We start from the raw sequence: 19,451 nt of genomic DNA, 5'->3' as shown, positions 1-19,451 counted from the left end.
CTGGGATAGCCCAGGGAAGAGTTATATAAAAAGTGCCTACCCCAAGAAGGCCCAGCAGCTTTGTGATGGTGGCTGGGTTTGTGGACGCTACAGTTAGGCACGCGGCCTGTCCACTGGGGTCAGGGGCCCAGCAAGGGACTCTGGCTTCGTGCACGGATGTGGTCCAGGAGCAGGTCGGTGGCGCGATCCAGCACTGGGGGCAGCAGCTCCTGCTCTTCAGGGGAGAAGCAGCCCAAGACGTAGGCCTGCACGGCACTAGGGTGCGTGGGACGGCCAATGCCTACCCGCAGCCTTGGCATTGCCTGGGGGGAGACAGAGGGGCCAGGGAGCTCTGGCGAGGCAAGCCAAGCCACGTTGGCCATCCCACCCAGTGCAGGACAGAAGGGCAGACTCACACTGGAGTTGAGGCAGCTAATGCAGGAACGGACTCCATTGTGGCCCCTTGGAGGGATTTGGAAAGTAGTCAGTGCTCCCGGGGCAGCACCGGTCCACCCCTGCCTGCCCTGGCTGGCTTCAGGGCGGCCCAGTGCGGTGGAGAGGAGCACAACAGCCTACCCCAACCCTGCGCAGCGGGGGCCTCACCTGGCGCTGCCCCCCAGCTTCAGAGCCAGTTTCCCCAGGGGTTTGTCCAGCTCATCGTGTACCAGGTAGACTTCCTCGGCAGTCAGCCCGAACAGCTCCGCTTGGCACAGGGAAACGGTGGCCTGGGTTACTGCCCATCTGCCCCGATGGGTGTTGTCCTGGTTCCCATGAGGGGCCGAAGGAGAACCCCCGCTTCACATATCAGGAGGCTCAAAGCACCCAAGGTCGTGCAGCAATGGGAACTCAACAGGCACCTGCCACTGACAAGTCTCCCTCTGTGTCCCAGCGCCCGCCCCGAGCTGGGGCCCTCAACTCACCAGCCCGGGCCACGCTGCGCCCGTTGGCGTTCATGAGTCGTCGTGGCCGGAGCAGGACCAGCTGGGCATCCCCGAGCGTGGCCAGGGCGAGGTCCGCGGCACAGCGCTGGTCGCGCGCCCAGCTCTCCGCCACTCCCAGCCGCCGAGCCAGCTGCCCCAGCACCGCCATGCCCACGCTGTGCCGAGTACCGGGCAGCCCGTGGTTCCCCAGGCCAGCCACCTGCCGGCAACACCGGAGAATCCCGGATCGCGACCCACGGCAGAGGAAGGGAGTGAAGGGAGGGCTGGAGTGGGGAAGGCAGGCTCCCGAGGGCTGGCGGGCGCCATCCCCGCCGTGGATGCCGCGAGTGATCGACCCATTTCCTAAATATAACAACTTGAGAAGGAACCGGGGGGGACTCTACCCAAGAGGCAATGGCAGGACTGGAGTTGGGGGCCCGACGTCACCGCGCACACCCCACTCACCAGCCACCGCTTCCCCGGGGCCCGGGGCTCCAGGACACACCGGCTCATGGCCCGGCCCCGCCACAGACAGGCGCGCAAAGGGCCGGACGCCGACATGCTGCCCCATTGAGGGCCTGGGCCCGCCCCCTGACGTCATCCAGCCTGCGGCCAATCGCGGGGCCTGCTCGGGCGGCCGGAAGCGCCTCCCCGGGTCCCGCGGGCGGAAGTGGCGGGCGGCCGCGCGCGTCGTGCTGCCCTGTGGTGTCCCGCGGTACTCTCGGAGCCCGTACTCAGCCTTCGGCTCGGGAGGCCGGACTCTTGTTATGCCCCTGCCGTGGCCCACCTTTCCCTGCGCGAAGTTGTTTTTTTGATTGTTTTGTTTTGCATTACTGGGGATGGGACCCAGGGGCAGTCTACCGAGATACATCCCCAGCCCGTGTGTGTGTGTGTGTGTGTGTGTGTGTGTGTGTGTGTGTGTGTGTGTGTGTGACTGAGGGTGGAACCCAGGGGCTTTCTACCTCTGGGCTATACTTCCAGACCTATTTTTATATTTTATTTGGAAATAGGGACTCACTAGGTTGCTGAGAACCTCACTCAGTACCTGAGGCTGGCTTCGAACCTGCGCGATCCTCCTGTCTCAGCCTCCCAAGCGCTGGGATTACAAGCGTGCGCCACCACGCCCCGCTTTATTCTTTATTTTGGAACAAAGTCTCACTAAATTGCGGAGGCCTCACTAAGTAGCTGGGGCTGGCCACGAACCTCAGAGCCTCTGATCTACATCCCCAGCCCTTTTTAATATTTATTTATTTACGGTACTGGAGATGGAATTCAGGGGCATTCTACCTCTGAGATACACCCCCAGCCCTGTTTTTTTTTTAATTCTTTTTTGAAACAGGGACTCACTAAATTGCAAGGGGCCTAAGCAGCTGAGCGAACTCTATTAAATATTCTACCAGCCCCAGGGTCCCGGGGGCGTGGCCAGGGGCGGAGCCTGCGCGCGTCCCGGAGCGGGAACCTAGCAACGCCAGAGACCTAGGCAGCCGCGGAGGCGGGGTCGGCCGGGGAGTAGCGGCCCGCCGGGAGGTCTGCCTGGAAGGGGACCTCATGGCGAACCCGGAGGGGGAGAAGGTTAAAGTCCGGGCGGAGTGCGGAGACCAGGGCTGGGCTCCTCAGAAGCCTGCAGCACCACCGAGACTGCACAGTAGTGCGATTCAAAGAGGCCCTGGCGTCAGTTCTGAGAACAGAGGGCTCAGGACCTGTGGCTGGAGCCGGCGTCCATACAGAGATAGCACTGGCCCACACCAGGGACCACAGATGAGGAAAATCTGACAGATTCTGAGAAGTGGAACGGACCGGACATGGGCCTCTGGTTTGGGTGGTTAGTGGTAGGGCAGGGTCAGATGTCAGGCGAGGTGCTTGGTGTGGCCTCTTGGGTGTGAGGGTCCTACGGGACATCCAGCGGGTGGAGGACCCCCAAGGGGTGTGCCTTGGGGCCAGGTCAGAGCTGGGGACATTGAAGCAGCAAGTGTCAGCAGCGGAGGTGTGATCTGGGAAGTCCCAGGAAGAAAGCAGATTGCCACCCTCCAGTCTGGATCCCTGACCTTGACTAGAGGGAGGGAGGGAAGACTGCAGGCTGGGCGTGCTCCCGCCCCTCCTCCACCTGGTAAACACCTGGGTGGCGTCTTCTCCCAGGCATTCTCCATCTTGCTGTTCCTTGGTTCTAGAATCCTCTGGAGGCGGACCAGGCCTCCTCCCAGAACACCTCCAAGATCCTGGTATCTCGGTCTCCAAAGAAGATCCTCCAGTACATCTTTGGGACCAGCAAGGTGTTCCAGGGTTTCAGTGATTTAAAACCAAAGATCACATCGTTAACAGTGCCTCTCAAAGTCAGAGAGTAGTGAGTGGCTCTTTTGTCCTGGGGTCCCAGGATCCTGCCCTGCACAGCCATTGCTGTGCAACCTCGAGCCAGTTACTGTGTCTCTCTGGGCCTCGGTGAACCCCACTGTGGAATGGGGCTCTTCTACCTCAGTGGATGAAGGCTGATGACCCCAATGAACTCCAGGAGGGCCGGGCTTCTCTCCCTTGCACTCTGTCTCTTCACCCCCAACCCCCAGGCCCCCCCACCAGGCCCAGCCACATGCTCTGCGCTGGTCTGAAGTCAGGGCCAGCACCCCACCTGGAACTCCCCTGCCCCACAGCTACCACCGAGGTCACTGGTGCCTGGAGCAAGAGGACTGGGAGGCGGCTGTGGTCTACTTCTCCCGTGCCCTGCACCTGGATCCGCAGCTGGTGAGAGGGCCTGCTGGGCACGGGCAGCCGCCGGCACCCTCTCCTGCCCTCTCTGTTGCACCTCCTTTCAGGACCACCCAGGCCCTGTTGGCAAGCAGGGATCAGGGAGGCCGAGTGCTCTGCCTAACCTGAGGGGCGCCTGCCGGGGACGGCATAGCAGCCCGGTCTCCTGGCCCTCAGGTAGAACTGTACGCCCTGCGAGCCGAGGCCTACATCCAGCTCTGTGACTTCTCCTCGGCCGCCCAGAACCTGCGAAGGGCTTATGTCTTCAAACCAGATAACGACAAGTACCTGGAGCGACTTGCCTTCGTGCTCTACCTGCAGGTGCCGGCTGGCCCAGGCCCCAGGGGTGCGTGGGTGCTCCCTCTAGTGGGGCGGCTCCTTGCTCCTGTGACCAGCTCTGTCTCCAAGGGGACTCCCCGTTAGTGCTCCAGCTGCTGCCCCCTCACCTCCCAAGGTGCCAGGGTAGGTAAAATTTTGCAGTGTTGTCTAATAGAACTTCTTGCAGTAAAAAACACCACACACTCTGCGCTGTGCCAGAGGGCCGCCAGCAGCCACCTGGAAGCGCCGAGCCCTTGGGATGCGGCCAGTGTGACCGAGAAGTGGAATTTTACATCTTATTTTGAGCTGCGCCATGGTGGTGCACACTTATAATCCCAGCACTTGGGAGGCTGAAACGGAGGGGGGGGGGGGATCGCAGATTCTTGACCAGCCTCAGCTACTCAGTGAGGCCCTGTTTCAAAATAAAGAATCAGAAGCTGTGCGTGGTGGCGCACGCTCGTAATCCCAGCATTCGGGAGACTGAGACCAGAGGATCACAGTTCACAGACAGCCTCAGCTACTTAGTGAGGCCCTCTGCAACTTAGACCCTGTTTCAAAATGAAGAATAAAAAATAGGGCAGGAGGTATAGTTCAGAGGTAGAATGCCCCTGGGTTCCATCCCCAGACCCATAAAAAACAAAACAAAAACCTGTGATCCTCCTATCTTAGCTTCCCCAGTACTGGAATTACAGATATGCACCACTTTGCCTAGCAACTTTTAAATCTTATTTTTTTCTTTGCCGAATTAGACATGGATCCCAGTGTGCCACCACACCTGGCTTATATCTTTTTTATGGGGGGGGGTACTAGGGATGGAACCCAGGGGCAGTCTACCTCTGAGCCACATTCCCAGCTCTAATTTTTAATTCTTTATTTGGAAACAGGGTCTCACTAAGTTGCTGAGAGCCTCACTAAGTAGCCGAGGCTGGCTTCCAACCTGCAGTCCTCCTGTCTCAGCCTCCCAAGTACTGGGATTACAAGCGCGCGCCACCACGCCTGGCTTATATCTTTTTTAAAAGTCAAAAGTCATTCAGTTCTCTAAAAAGTGTCCCATGCACCCAAACCGAGTGCTTAGCCTGCCTCCTGGGGGTCTGTCCTCTGCTGTCGCTTCCTGCGTGCCCTGGGAAGGTCACTTCCTCGCTCTGAACCTCTTTGACTTCATCCAGAAGGTCCAGGGAGACGCTGGGTCCGGGTTCTTGACACATAGTTACCCTCAGCTGGTTTGTCTGCTTCTGGGCTTCTCCACCGTCTCTGTGTCACTGTCTCCTGCCCGCTGTGTATTTCTCGCTGTTCTTGCAGCTCTCCCTGGCTCTGCATCTGTCTCTGTCTCTTCAGATCTCTCCCAGATCAGAAAAGTACTGTGTGTGTACTTGGGAGGCTGAGACAGGACGATCACAGGTTCAGAGCCAGCTCGAGCAACGTAGCAAGACCTGCAGCAACTCAGTGAATCAATCCATCCTTCCTTCCTTCCTTCCTTCCTTCCCTGGGGATTGAACCCAGGGGCATTCCACCTCTAAGCTATACTCCCAGCCCATTTTATAATTTTGAAACAGGGTCTTACTAAGTTGCTGAAGGTCTTGCTAAGTTGCTGAGGCTGGCCTCAAACCTGCACTCCTCCCCTCTCAGCCTCCTAAGTACTGGGATAACGGGCCAGTTCGATCACTGTGCCGCTGAGACTCTCAGAATAAAAAACAAAAAGAGATGGTGTGCCAGGTGTGGTGGTGCATGCTCATAATCCCAGTACTTGGGAGGCTGAAACAGGAGGCCCACAGGTTCAAAAAGTCAGCCTCAGCAATTTACTGAGGCTCTCAGCAACCCAGGGAAATCCTGTTTCAAAAAAAAAAAAATATATATATATATATATATGACTAAGAGTAGAGCTTGGACGTAGAACACCCCTGGATTCAATCTCCAGTGCCAAATGAGTAAGTAAACAAATAAAGCTCTGTCCTGCCTCTTGCCCCTCTCCTCTGATCCCAGTGTCATCCCTGCCAGCTGGACACAGCTGGAGAGGTCACAAGCGGACATGGCTGTCCCTGTGTCCCCAGGGCCAGTGCCTGTATGAGCAGTGCGACTACCTGGACGCCCTGAATGTCTTCTTGCAGGGCTGTGAGCTGCAGCCCCTGAAACCCTGCTTCCGGTACCGATGGTGAGCACCGGGCGGGCCCTGGCTCCCCCAGCAGCCCCTGCCCGCCGCCCCACACAGAGGCACCCTTGCCCCCAGCATGGCCTGCCTCCTGGCCCTCAAGCGGCACCAGGACTGCCTCTCGCTCATCACCAAGGAGGTGACCATGGGCACCACCAACGCCGACATCTACATCCTCCGGGCCAGGATCTACAACTTCTTCCAGAAGGTAGAGCAGGGCGGGGGACCCCGGCATGCCCCAGATCACAGGGGGGGCAAGGCTGCCAGCCAGTTCAGAGGTCCCATCCCTCACCCCGTGCTGCCCAGCCCAGGCAGCCGCCCACCGCACTAGGCCCCATGGAAACCACAAGGTAAGAAATATGTTGGTCCGGCCACCTGGCACTCGGCCCAGGGAGACATCCCGGAGGAGGTGATATGTCAGGAGTGGTTTATTTTCTTTTTTGGTACTGGGGAGTGGACCCAGGGGCATACTACCTCTAAACTGCATCCCCAGCCCTTTATTTTTTTATTTTTTTGCGGGTCTGGGGATGGAACCCAGAGGCATTCGACCTCCGAGCTACACCCCCTGCCCTATTTTTATTCTTTATTTTGAAACAGGGCCTCACTGAGTTGCAGAGGGCCTCACTAAGTAGCTGAGGCTGGCCGTGAACCGCGATCCTCCTGTCTCAACCTTCCAAGTACTGGGATACAGGTATGTGCCGCCATGCTCGGTTCCAGCTCTTCTTTTAACCATAACTTGGTGAAGGTTGGGAATGGGAAGGTATATAGGGATTACATCAGTCTGGTAATCTCAAGATGGTTCATGGTGGTCTGGTCTTCCAGCATCCTGAGGCTGACATGGTCTCCATTATCTGATCTGCAGATAATGTTAGAAAGCTCCCTAAATTACGGGTTTCTCAAAATATCTTATTTCTCTTAGCTTAAACTATTTATCGGTGAGATAACTAACAGCACACGAGGTAGGTTTATAGATTTCCCAGGAATTTGGGAGTGGCAGGCCTGGAAAGAAGGGTGTACAGAGTCACAGGCCTGGAAAAGTACGCGGAGCTTTAGGTTAAAATTGCATTTTCTTAGCCGGGCGTGGTGGCGCGCGCTTGCAATCCCAACATTCGGGAGGCTGAGACAGGAGGATCACGGGTTCACGGACAGCCTCAGCTACTTAGTGAGGCCCTTTGCAACTCAGTGAGACCCTGTTTCAAAATAAAGCATAAAAAATAGGGCTGGGGGTGTAGTGCAAAGGTAGAATGCCCCTGGGTTCCATCCTCGATACCAAAAAAAAAAAAAAAAAAGCTAGGCTTGGAGGTACAGGCCTAAAATCTCAGTACTTGAGAGACTGAAACAGGAGGATTGCAGTTTCGAGGCCAGCCTCAGCAACTTAACAAGGGCCTCTGCGACTTAGTGAGACCCTGTTTCAAACTAAAACACTAGGACCCCTGGGGCCAATCCCCAGTACCATAAAAAAGGGAGCTGGGTGTAGGTCGGTGGTAGAGCACCTGCCTAGCATGTGGGAACCCCCACACTCCCCCAAAAAGTCAAGACCAGAGCCTTTCTGGGGCTGCTCAAGGGAAGGGAGTTCCAGAACAATATCGGGTGCTCTGCTTTTCCTAGTGATAAAAAACTGGGTCGGCCTGGGTGCGTGGGCACCGAGCTGGCACCTGGAGGAGTGGCCGGGGAGGCCGGGACCTCGCCCCCTATTGCCGGGTGGGACTTTGTGTCCCACAGGTGACTCAGTGGGTGTCTCCTTCCTAGACACCAGCAATTATTGACAATGATTGTAGACTGTGGTGACATTAACCGGCCCTGCCCCCTCGGCCCCTGCTCTGCAGAGGCCTGTCTAAGCATTTTACCCAAGTCAACCCTTCAGGGTAGATAGATGGAGAAACAGCCCAGGGGTGACTTGGCCAAAGTAGAGCAGCCGGTTCTCAGCGGGGCCGCCCTGAGCCCAAGCCCGCCTCCTCCAGTGCCCTGCTCCTGCCTCAGCCATCCCCCATGTCCCCCACACCACCACCCACACTGTCCTGTTCACCCTCGGGCCAGTTACCCTGCAGGAGACGGGGTGCTTCTGAGAGTACTTGTTGACTGACTGACCGCGGCGCACACCCAGTGGAAGGTATTTTCCTTGGGATGTTTTCCGCTCATACCCAGGCCTGAATCTTTTCTTGGTCACAGCTGTCATGGGTTTGAAGATCAGGAAAAGGGGAGGCAGTGCAGGGGGGAGGCAGGCACAGTCAGGAGGCCACGATCTCCCCCTTGCCTCAAACGAGCCTCAGAAGATTCAGACAAGAGGCGACATTGGCATAAACACTAAGGCCAACCTGGCTCCCCTGAGGTCACACCTGGACAGGGGCCAGCAGGAATGAAGCCTAGGATGGGATTTTCCCATGATGCCTCCTGCCTCCTTCAAGAAGAAGAAAAGGTGCCACAAGCAGGGGTAGTGGCACAAGCCTGTAATCTTACTCAGTACTTGGGAGGCTGAGACAGGAGGGTTGCCAATTTAAGGCCAGCCTCAGCAAGTTAGAGAAACCCTCAACAATTCATAGAGACCTTGTTTCAATTTTTTTTTTAATTTGGTACTGGAGATGGAACCCAGGGGACCCAGGGGCTTTTCTACCTTCAGGCTACACTCCCAGACCTATTTTATATTTTGTTTGGAAACAGGGTCTTACTAAGTTGCTGAAAGCCTCACTAAGTAGCTGAGGCTGGCTTCGAACCTGTGTGATCCTCCTGTCTCAGCCTCCCAAGTACTGGGATTATAAGTGGGCACCACCATGCCCTGCTCTCTACAAAATTTAAAATAATAAAATAAAATATGGCTGAGAAGCGGGCATGGTGGCACACGCTTGTAATTTCAGTACTTGGGAGGCTGAGACAGGAGGATCGCAGGTTCGTGGCCAGCCTCAGCTACTTGGTGAGGCCCTCTACAATTTAGTGAGACCCTGTTTCAAAATAAAGAATTTTTTAAAAATTGGGCTGGGGGTGTAGCTTGGAGGTAGAATGCCCCTGGGTTCCATCTCCAGCAGCACAAGAGAAAGAAAGAGAGAAAGAGAGAAAGGAAGAAGAAAGAAAGAAAGAAAGGAAGGAAGGAAGGAAGAAAGAGAGGAGGCACGGTGATGTGGGGCCACCGGGAGGGATGTCCCGATGTCCCCTGTCACCTGGAAGCAGGAAGGGCTCTCCTAGCCGGGCAGCACCTGATGCCTCCCCACCCTGCAGCCCAACTTCTGCTACCGGGACCTGCGCGGCGCCTTGCTCCTGGACCCCAAGCACACGCAGGCCAGGGTGCTGCTCCAGATGATGGTGGCCCAGGGCCAGCAGGCCTGCCAGGACGCCGGCATCCTGGCTGTGCAGGGCAAGCTGCAGCACGCTCTGCGGCGCATCGAATGCGCCATCGAGAACAACCCTCTGGACCCCGGCTTCTTCCTCTTCCGGTACTGGGTGAGGAGGGGCTGGCGGGGGTTCAGGCCGGCCCTGCCTGAACAGCTTCTCTACAGCCTGGGAGGGTCCCTGAGCTCTCCAGGCCTCGGTTTCCCCATTGAGCCCCTAATAATCTTTCCCTACTTTCTACTGGGATCATGGCGGTGGTCTCTGTTGCTGCTACGGGAGGAGGGAGCACAGCTTACTGGTTGCCCGGGGAATCCTCCAATCCCAGGGCTTCTGAGAGGTTCCTGTGGGGAGGGCCACCCTGCCAAGGGGCTGCTGCACCCCACACAGGACCCCACTCGGGCCCTTTAGCTTTCATAAGCCTGTTTTCTCTTGAAATGGTGAGTAAAGCCAGGTGTGGTGGCGCACGCTTGTCATCCCAGCATTCGGGAGGCTGAGACAGGAGGATCACAGTTCACAGACAGCCTCAGCTTCTTAATGAGGCCCTTTCCAACTCAGTGAGACCCTGTTTCAAAATAAAGAATAAAAAATGGGGCTGGAGTGTAGTTCAGAGGTAGAATGCCCCCTGGGTTCCATCCCTAGTACCACAAAAACAAAAAACAAATTTAAAAAACCACTGGGTAAAACATCTATTACCTTAACATAGGGACTGGCATATACCTGGCTCCCATAAAGAAAGAGAGAAGCTATTTTTCAGAAATAAAAATTATTTGTGGAGCCAGGGATGGTGACACACATACCTGTAATTCCAGTACTTGGGAGGTTGAAACAGGAGGACCTCAGCCTGAGGTCAGCATGCAGTAATTTAGCCAGACCTTGTTTCAGAAATAAAAGCCAGGCGTGGTGGCACATGCCTGTAATTCCAGTGCATGGGAGGCTGAGACAGGAGGATCGCACAGGTTCGAAGCCAGCCTCAGCCTCTCAGCAACTTAGTGAGACCCTGTTTCCAAATATAAAATAGGTCTGGGAGTATAGCCCAGAGGTAGAAAGCCCTTGGGTTCCACGCCCAGTACCACCAAAAAATAAAAAATAAAATAAAATGGGCTGGTGGTGTAGCTTAGAGGTAGACTGTCCCAGGGTTCTATCCTCTGTGTCTGTCTGTCTGTCTGTCTGTCTGTCTGTCTGTCTGTCTCTCTCTCTCTCTCTCACACACACACACACACACACACACACACTGACTAGTAGGTTGTCTGAGCAGCAATCCAGAGCCAGCCTTGCAGGACAAACCTGTCACTAGGTGGGGTCCCCACCCTGCACCACCCGCGGGCCAGCCTTGCGGGTGCTTTGACCCCGTGACCCTCTCTGCCGCCTGGCATGGCCTCCCCTGTAGGGGAACCCTCTACCGCAGGCTGCGGGAGTTTGACAGGGCCGTGGAGGACTTCCTGAAGGTGCTGGACATGGCGACCGACAGCCAGGACGAGGTGGTGCGGCAGGCGCAGCGCCAGCTGCTGCTGACCTACAACGACTTCGCGGTGCACTGCTACACGCAGGGCGCCTACCAGGAGGGCGTGCTGCTGCTGAACAAGGCGCTGAGGGACGAGCAGCAGGAGAAGGGCCTCTACATCAACCGCGGCGGTGAGCGGCGCCCCGGGCTCGGGCGGGCAGGAAGCCAGGAAGGAGAAACCGCCCAACAGTGTGTCCCGGGGACGCGCTTGGGAAATGTCACCTTAGACAAACTGATTACCGGCCCCATACATTCCCAGGGGTACAGAAAACAGACCACTTAGGGGTGTCAGCCTCTGCCTTCAGCCCGACCCGCTCCCGCCTGCCCGGGCTGGGGCCCAGGCGCTGAGTACTGGACTCAGGCCCACTGAGCCCGCGCCTTGGATCCTAGATTGCTTCTTCCAGCTGGGCAACCTGGCCTTTGCGGAGGCTGACTACAAGCAGGCGCTGGCGCTGAGCCCGCAGGACGAGGGCGCCAACATGCGGATGGGGGTGCTGCAGGAAAAGATGGGCTTCTGCGAGCAGAGGCGCAGGTGCGGGCTCCCCACGGCGGGCGGGAAGGGTGGCGCTGGAGCTGGGCTGCCCAGCCCCCGGGTCCAGGACTCCCTAGCCCCTGCTCTTAAATGCCCTCCCTGCCCTGTTCCTTCCTTCCATAATATCCCAGGCGTACAGAAAACAGACCACCCATGGATGTTAGCCAGCCTGCCTGCCTGCCCTTCCTTACTAGGGATGGAACCCAGGGGCATTCTACCTCTGAGCCTCATCCATAGCCCTATTTATTTATATTTATGTTTATTTATTTATTTATTTAGTCTTTTTTTTTCGGTACTGGGGATGGAACCCAGGGGCATTCTACCCCGAGCAACACCCCCAGCCCTATTTTTTTTCTTTTTTCTTTTGAAACAGGGTCTCACTGAGTTGCAAAGGGGCTCACTAAGTAGCTGAGGCTGGCCGTGAACTGCGATCCTCCAGTCTCGGCCTCCCGGATGCTGGGATGACAAGTGTGCGCCACCACGCCCGGCTTACTCTTTACTTTGAAACAGAATCTCACTGAGTTGCAGCCTCACTAACTAGCTGAGGCTGTTCATGAACCACGATCCTCCTGTCTCAGCCTCCCAAGTACTGGGATTACAAGTGTGCAGCACCACGCCTGGCACATTTACAATTTTAATATAGATTGTGACACTATTCTCCAAAAACAGCTAACCAATATAAATTTACCCCTGGAAAAAGTGTCTTGATTTACAGGGTGCTGAAATTGTTTTCCAACTCTGCTAATCCTAGGCAAAAAACAAGGAAACAAACAAAATGCTGCTCTCTCAAAACTTGCTTACTTTATGTGTTTAAATTGTTACTGTAGCTGGGCGTGGTGACACATGCTTTTAGACCCAGCATTCGGGAGGCTGAGACAGGAGGATGAGGTTCACAGACAGCCTCAGCTACTTAGTGAGGCCCTTTGCAACTCAGTCAGACTCTGGTTCAAAATACAGAATAAAAAAAAAATAAAAATAGGGCACGGGGTGTAGCTCGGAGGTAGAATGCCCCCAGGTTCCACCCCCAGTACTGCAATAAATAAATAAATAAATAAATAAATAAATAAAATTGTTACTGTGAGCCGGGCGTGGGAGGACAGGCTTGTAATCCCAGTACTTGGAAGGCTGAGATAGAAGGATCGCACAGGTCCAAAGCCAGCCTCAGTTACTTAGTGAGGCTCTCTAAAACTTAGTGACACCCTGTTTCTAAATAAAATATAAAAATAGGTCTGGGAATATAGCCTGGAGGTAAAAAGCCTCTGGGATCCACCCCCAGTACCACAATAAATAAATAAACAAATAAATAAATAAATAGTTACTGCAAACTGGGCATGGTGGCGCACACTTGTAATCTCAGTACTTGGGAGGCTGAGAAAGGAGGATCGCAGATTTGATACCATCAAAGGTGCGACTGGCCAGAGGAGGAGAGAGGACAGCGGGGAGACCAGAGCCCCTGGTTTTCTAGCAACTCCCCAGGGGCCTGGGAGCCAGCATCTCAGGCAGCCTGGCTCACGGCAGCCTGGGCCCACTGCATCCCACAGGCAGTTCCAGAAGGCAGAGGACCACTTCTCAGCAGCCATTCAGCACAACCCCCAGAGGGCTCAGTACTATCTGTACCGGGCCAAGAGCCGGCAGCTGCTGCAGGACGTCTTTGGAGCCCGCCAGGATGTAGCTACTGTCCTGCTTCTGAACCCCAAGCAACCGAAGGTGATCTCCGGAGCCTGCACCCCGGTCCCTACAAATACTCCTGTCCCTGAGAGAGACCAGCTCAATGACAATATGCGGCTAATGCCCCTGCCAGCCTTTCTGTGAGCCAGGCAGCGCCTCACCCGTCAGCCTCACCACCGCCTCCAGCCTCCTTCCCATCACCCCATCCACAGACGCTCAGAGGAGGGCCCCGGGCCCCGCGCCCTGCAGCTCACGCTCCAGAACTTCAGCTGGGCTCACATGGGTCTCCCCTTGGGATGCCCCTTCCTCATGTCCTCTCAGAAAAGGGACTAGTGCCTTAGAAACCGCGTGCAAAAGCCTCCCCTCTTCGGCCCCGAGAAGAGCCCCGTGGACACTGCTCGGGCCCACACCTGGCTCTGGTCACCCGCTCTCCTGGCAGCTCGCCACGCTCCTGACCAACCTCTTCCCGGGCATGTCGGTGGATGAGGTGCTTTGCAGCCAGGTGGCCAGCCTGGCTAGGCTGCAGCTGAAGCGAATGATGGAGAGCAGCCATCAGACCAGCTACCTGCCAGGCATTGTGGGGTGAGCTTCCGGAGCAGGGGCCCCGGGCTGGGCTGGGACTGGCTGGGGAGCGAGGTCCGGAGGCTGAGCTGGGCCCTGGGGTCCTGGCCGGCAGGCTGCTGAGGAAGCGGGAGCTGGAGCGCCAGCAGGCCCGGGCCCTGCAGCTCTCGTGGAAGATGAAAGGGCATTTGTTTGAGGCCTCCAAAGAACTGGTGGGCCAGCGGATGGAGCCAGAAGGGGCAAGGGAAGAGGCCAAGGTCAAGGAGCAGGGCGAGGCAAAGAAAAAAGAGGTGAGTGGGACCCAGGCCAGGCACGTCCTGCTGGGAGAGGGTTGGTACTGGGGTCTCCTGGGATACGGTGTGCGAAGGCACGGGCCTTGCAGAGAAGGCTTCACACAGCTGGCCCGCCTGCGCGGATGTGCTGGCCACCCGTGCCACTCTTTTTAAATTCAACTGTTTCTAAAAATGTTTTGAGTGTCGCATACCTATAGAGAAGTGCTCAAATCATAAATCAAAAGCAAACAATTGGATGCATTTTTTTTTTACAGTACTGGACATTTAATCCAGGGACATTCTACCTCTGAGCTACAGACCTATTTTTTATTCTTTATTTTATTTTATTATTTTATTTATTTATTTATTTATTTATTTTTGGTGGTACTGGGGTTCCTGGAGACCCTTCTACCTCTGGGCTACACTCCCAGACCTATTTTTACATTTTTATTTGGAAACAGGGTCTCCTAAGCCAGCACGCGCGTATGGCTTTGAACCTGCACGATCCTCCTGTCTCTGCCTCCCAAGCATGGGGATTACAAGCGGGCGCCACCACGCCCGGCTTCTTTATTTTATTTTTGTAGTACTGGGGATGAAACCCAGCGACCTTCCACCTCCAAGATATATCTCCAGACTTATTTTGTATTTTATTTGGAAACAGGGTCTCCCTAAGTTGCTTAGAGCCTCACTAATCTGCTGAGGCTGGCTTGGAACCTGTGATCCTCCTGTCTCAGCCTCCCAAATACTGAGATTACAAGCATGCACCACCACACCCAGCTTTATTCTTTAATTTGAAACAGGGTCTCACTAAGTTGTGGAGGGCCTCACTAAGTAGCTGAGGCCACAAACCTGCGATCCTCCTGTCTCAGCCTCCCAAGTAATGGGATTATGAACAAGTGTGCGACACCACACCTGGCTCTGGATACATTTTCACGCTCTGAATACACCATCTCCCAGGTCAACAGAAGAGCTCCCCAGAGGGCCCCTGGTGCCTCCTCCTGAGTCCCTGCCTCAGCCCAGCACAGGCCACAGGCCGCCTGATTCCACCGCACAAGAGTCCAGGCATTCCTTCATATACATGGAGAAACGCCACGTGCCTTCCTGTCCCCTTCCCCTACACATTACATCTGTGAGCTTTGCCCAAGTTACTGCACACAGAGCAGATGCTCCTTCACACTGCCCTAGAGGGAGGCCTGTGACTCTGCCGCTACTCACGTGTTTATGCATTAAGTTTATGTTCAGAGGAAACTTTCAGAGCCGGCCGTGGCGGCGCACACTTGTAATCCCAGTACTCGTGAGGCTGAGACAGGAGGATCGCACAGATTTGAAGCCCGCTTCAGCAGCTTATGAGGCTCTCAGCTACTTAGGGAGACCCTGCTTCCAAATAAAAAATATAAAATAGGTCTAGAGGTGTATCTCAAAGGTAGAAGGCCCCTGGGTTCCATCCCCAGTACCCCACACACACACACACACACACACACACACACACACACACACACTGCAGAAGTCCAAAACTTCCATCTGTGTACTCGCTGAAGTGTCTAAGGGCTCCCCTCCCTCAGGGAGCTGAAGAGGCCAAGGCCCAGTAGGCTGGGCACCTGGCACACAGCGTCTTCAGCCCTGCTGGGCAGAGGCCAGCGGCCAAGACCCTGTGTAAAGGGCCGAGCAGAGCTGGAGTTGCAGCTGAATACCGTCCTCCTCAGCTGAGTGGCCCTGGGCAGGCTGCCCGGGTACTCAGAGCCTTGGTACCCAGGTCTGGGAAAGCACCCCGCCTCCTCCAGATGTGCTGCTGACCAGATGCTCTGGGAGGATGAAGCAGGATAAAGCAGGTGAAGCAGGGAGACGCTCCTCAGCTTCTGACTGAGGCAGGCACAGCACTTTACAGTGACAGAAGCCCAGCCCCCACTGGAACCAAGAACGTTCATCTGCAGAGGGGCCAGTTCAGGCCCAGCCCCTCCCTTCCTGCAGTCTCAGCCTGTCTGTGCCCCGGCCCCGGTGTCCACGAAGAGTTCTAAGCCCGGGAGATCACATGCAGGAGGGCCCCTGCTGCCCTTCCGAGCGTGGCTGCTGGCCCAGGGCTTCCTGCTCTGCGACTGTCCGGCCTGTTTTTTGCCGTAGGACAAGCTGGCATCCCTGTCGGACAGCTACCCCAGCCAGACCTCCTCAGGCACCACCCTTGGCTGTAAGTCCCCGGTTTTCCCACCAGGCCCACGGAAGCCAAAACGGCAGAGTAGGGTAAGGGGCAGAGCTGGAGGGGCGCGAGTCTGCAGGCACAGCTGTGTGGCCTGGGCAGTGACTGGCAAGGGAGTGGGACCGCCCTGGGTGGGGGCTGGGGAGGGCACGGCAGCGCTTTGATATCACCGCCAGGCTCTTCAGTCTGCTGCCTCCCTCCATAAACCCTTTGTACATCCAAGGGGCTTGGACCCCCCAGCTCTGCGGGGCATCAGCCTGGAGGAGACAAAAAGGAAAATCCCAGAAGGCTGCTCCCCAGCGCCCCTTGGCCAATCACAAAGCAGCAGCATTCTGCGCAGCTGGGCCCAGGCCTGTGCCTGGCACCAGTGACAGGAGTGGATGGCACAGTCCTTGCCCTCAGCAGTGACCCCCGAGTCAGCTTTGTGTGGGTGGGTGTGGCACTAGGGATTGAATGCAGGGGTGTTTTACCTCTGAGCTAAACCCCAGACTCCCCACTTTTTTTTTTTTTTTTTGCAGTGCTGGGGATTTAACCCGGGGGCTTTGTACCTCTGAGCTGTACCCCCAACCCTATTTTTTCATCTTTAGTTTTGAAACGAGACCTCACTAAATAGCTGAAACTGGCCACGAACCTGCAGTCCTCCCATCTCAGCCTCCCAAGTACTGGGATTACAAGTGTGTGCCACCACCATGCCTGGTTCCACATCAGCCCTTTTTTTGTGTGTGTGTGTGGCATCAGGGATGGAACCCAGGGGCATTCTACCTCCAAACTACATTCCCAGTCCTATTTTTTACCCTTTATTTTGAAACAGGATCTTACTAAGTTGCAGAGGACCTCACTAAGTAGCTGAGGCTAGTCAAGAACCTCCTGTCTCAGCCTCCCAAGTACTGGGATTACAAGCATGCACCACCATGCCCAGTTCCTTTCTGTTTTGAAACAGGGACCACCACACTTGGCTTTTAAGCCACTATTTATTTATTTATTTAGTGCTACTGGGGATGGAATCAAGGGCCCTTCTACCTCTGGGCTACATTCTCAGACCTATTTTATATTTTATTTGGAAACAGGATCTTACTAAGTTGCTGAGAGCCTCACTAAGTAGCTGAGGCTAGCTTTGAACCGCATGATCCTTCTATCTCAGCCTCTCAAGTACTGGGATTACAAGCATACACCACTGCACCCAGATTCTAAGTCACCTTTAAAAGGAAGAAGGGAGTTGGGTGTGGTGGCACACACTTGTAATCTCAGCGTTTGGGAGGCTGAGACAGGAGGATCGCACAGGTTCGAAGCCAGCCTCAGCAACTTAGTGAGGCTCTCAGCAACTGAGTGAGACCCTGTTTCCAAATAAATTATAAAAAAATAGGGCTGAGGGTATAGCCCAGAGGTAGAAAGCCCCTGAGTTCCACCCCCAGTACCACAAAAAAACAGAAGGAAGCAGGGAAGCCAGGCATGGTCGCACACTGTAATCCCAGTACTTGAGAGACTGAGACAGGATTGCAGGTTTTAGGTCAGCCTCAGGAATTTAGTGAGACCCTATTTCAAAATAAAATAGCCAGGCATGGAGGCGCACGCTTGTAATTCCAGTATTTGGAAAGCCGAGACAGGAGAATCACAGGTTTGAGACAGCCTCAGCTGCTTATTGATGCCCTCTGCAACTTAGTGAGACCTTGTTTCAAAAACTAAAGAATAAAAAACAGGGCTGGGGGTGTAGCTCGGAGGTAGAATGCCCCTGGGTACGATCCCCAGTACCACGAAAATATAAATAGAAGAATAAAATAGGCCTGGGGGTGTAGCTCAGAGGTGGAATGGTCCCAAGTTTAATCCCCAGTAACCCCCCAACGAAAGGAAGCAAGCAGGCAGGCAGGCAAACACAGGAGGGGTCTGGTCACATGTATCCAGCCCCTTAGAGGAATCTAGAGTAGGAGTGAGGAGGGGAAGGACAGCCAGCCGGCAGGCCTTGGGGTCCAGCCTGAGGCTGCTCCTGCTGCCCTTCCCAGTCAGCCCCACGTCCACCTCGGAGATGTCCGTGTCCACCAGCCTCCAGGGGTACAAGAGCACCACCACCACTGAGGGGATGACGGTCTCCGACTCGTCACTACCAAAGACCGAGTCCTCAGGCTCGGAGAATGACAGGGAGGGCCTGGGCTTGCGCAGTGGCCCCAGAAGTCAGGGGCAGAGGGGGAGCTCCAGCAAGACCAAGGTGGCGCAGAGCCAGAGCTCCAGCAAGGCCAAGGCCGCCCAGGGCCGGGGCCGTAGCACCAGCAAGATCAAGGCCACCCGGGGCCGTAGTGCCCGCAAGACCGAGGCTGCTCAGGACCAGGGCCGGAGCGCCAGCAAGACCGAGGCCACCCAGAGCCCAAGGCAGAGGCCCGGCAAGACCGAGGCCACCCAGGGCCCAAGGCAGAGGCCCGGCAAGACCGAGGCCACCCAGAGCCCACGGCTGCGACATAGAAGGTCCAAGGCCACCCAAGGCCAGAGCTGCAGACCCAGCGAGGCTGATGCTGCCCAGGACCAGAACGGGGAGCCGATACCCAGCAAAGTCCAGGCTCTCCATGACCCAGACCAGAGCCAGAGCCATGCCATGGCTGCCCAGGGCAGGAGCTGGACACCTGGTAAGACAGAGGCTGCCCTGAGCAGGAGCCAGAGCACAGGCTCCAGTTCCAGCAAGACAGATACTAGCTGGGACAGGAAGTCAAGTCTCACCCAAAACAGGACCTCCCAGAGCCCAAGCCAGAGTGCGAGCAAGACCAAGGCTGGCCCGGACCCCAGCCAGCACGCGGCTCTCTGAGGGGCCGGAGAGGCCCTTGCTGGCGCGCGGGGGGGATGAGGGGGCGATTCTGCTCCCCCCCAACAATATACACTGGCACTGCGTCCTTCCAGGCCAACGAGAAACCTCAGCCAACGTTCCTCTTGTCCCATGGCTAAGTTTATTATACTTGTTCTCTTCTTTTACAAAATTAAAAACTTTTAAATCCAGGCCCAGCTGGCAGCTTGAGTCCCTCCACTCATGGAGACTGGGACGCCGTGGCCTGGGCTGTGGTAGTGGGCACAGGCTGGTGGGGGGCGGGGCGGTGCCGGGGAGGGGCAGCGCGAGCCTTGGTCCCTGAGTTAGAATCACATTGAGAAGGCGCAGGCTGCGGGGAGGTCAAGGCTCACTGAGGTTCTGGGGGCCACGAAGGCCGTGGTGCCCTCTCAGCCCTTCCCACCTCTGTTCTCGGCCTGGCCAGTGCCCCCTTCGTCTTCCTCTTGTGCTGTGGGTACTACTCTTCGACAGGCTCTGGACAAGGGTCACTTGGGCCTTCCCTG

At 56.0% G+C, this 19,451-nt stretch overlaps 2 protein-coding genes across 2 annotated transcripts; one reads left to right on the top strand and one right to left on the bottom strand.

The window, feature by feature from the left end:
* Window positions 1-119: 119 nt before the first annotated feature.
* On the bottom strand, window positions 120-1,512 carry PTRH1 (peptidyl-tRNA hydrolase 1 homolog; the record flags this gene model as incomplete). The annotated part of the gene is made up of 5 exons (XM_080709063.1): window positions 1,365-1,512; window positions 900-1,119; window positions 583-682; window positions 396-441; window positions 120-302 (listed from the first exon to the last, which is right to left on the bottom strand). Exons 1-5 carry the CDS (start codon window positions 1,458-1,460, stop codon window positions 120-122), a joined length of 645 nt encoding a protein of 214 aa, XP_080565189.1. The 5' UTR covers window positions 1,461-1,512.
* Window positions 1,513-2,447: 935 nt separating this feature from the next.
* Window positions 2,448-18,933, top strand: TTC16 (tetratricopeptide repeat domain 16; the record flags this gene model as incomplete). Its single annotated transcript, XM_080708884.1, has 15 exons — window positions 2,448-2,547; window positions 2,649-2,728; window positions 3,068-3,240; window positions 3,542-3,632; window positions 3,813-3,956; window positions 6,002-6,102; window positions 6,178-6,307; window positions 9,310-9,524; window positions 10,808-11,052; window positions 11,312-11,453; window positions 12,995-13,160; window positions 13,561-13,703; window positions 13,798-13,972; window positions 16,073-16,184; window positions 18,143-18,933. The coding sequence occupies 15 exons, from the start codon at window positions 2,448-2,450 to the stop codon at window positions 18,931-18,933; spliced, it is 2,808 nt and encodes a 935-aa protein (XP_080565010.1).
* Window positions 18,934-19,451: the final 518 nt, after the last annotated feature.

Source organism: Muscardinus avellanarius, assembly GCF_963383645.1.
Source record: "Muscardinus avellanarius genome assembly, chromosome: 13".
NCBI classification, from domain to species: domain Eukaryota; kingdom Metazoa; phylum Chordata; class Mammalia; order Rodentia; family Gliridae; genus Muscardinus; species Muscardinus avellanarius.
This window is presented reverse-complemented; position numbering and strand designations above follow the sequence as displayed.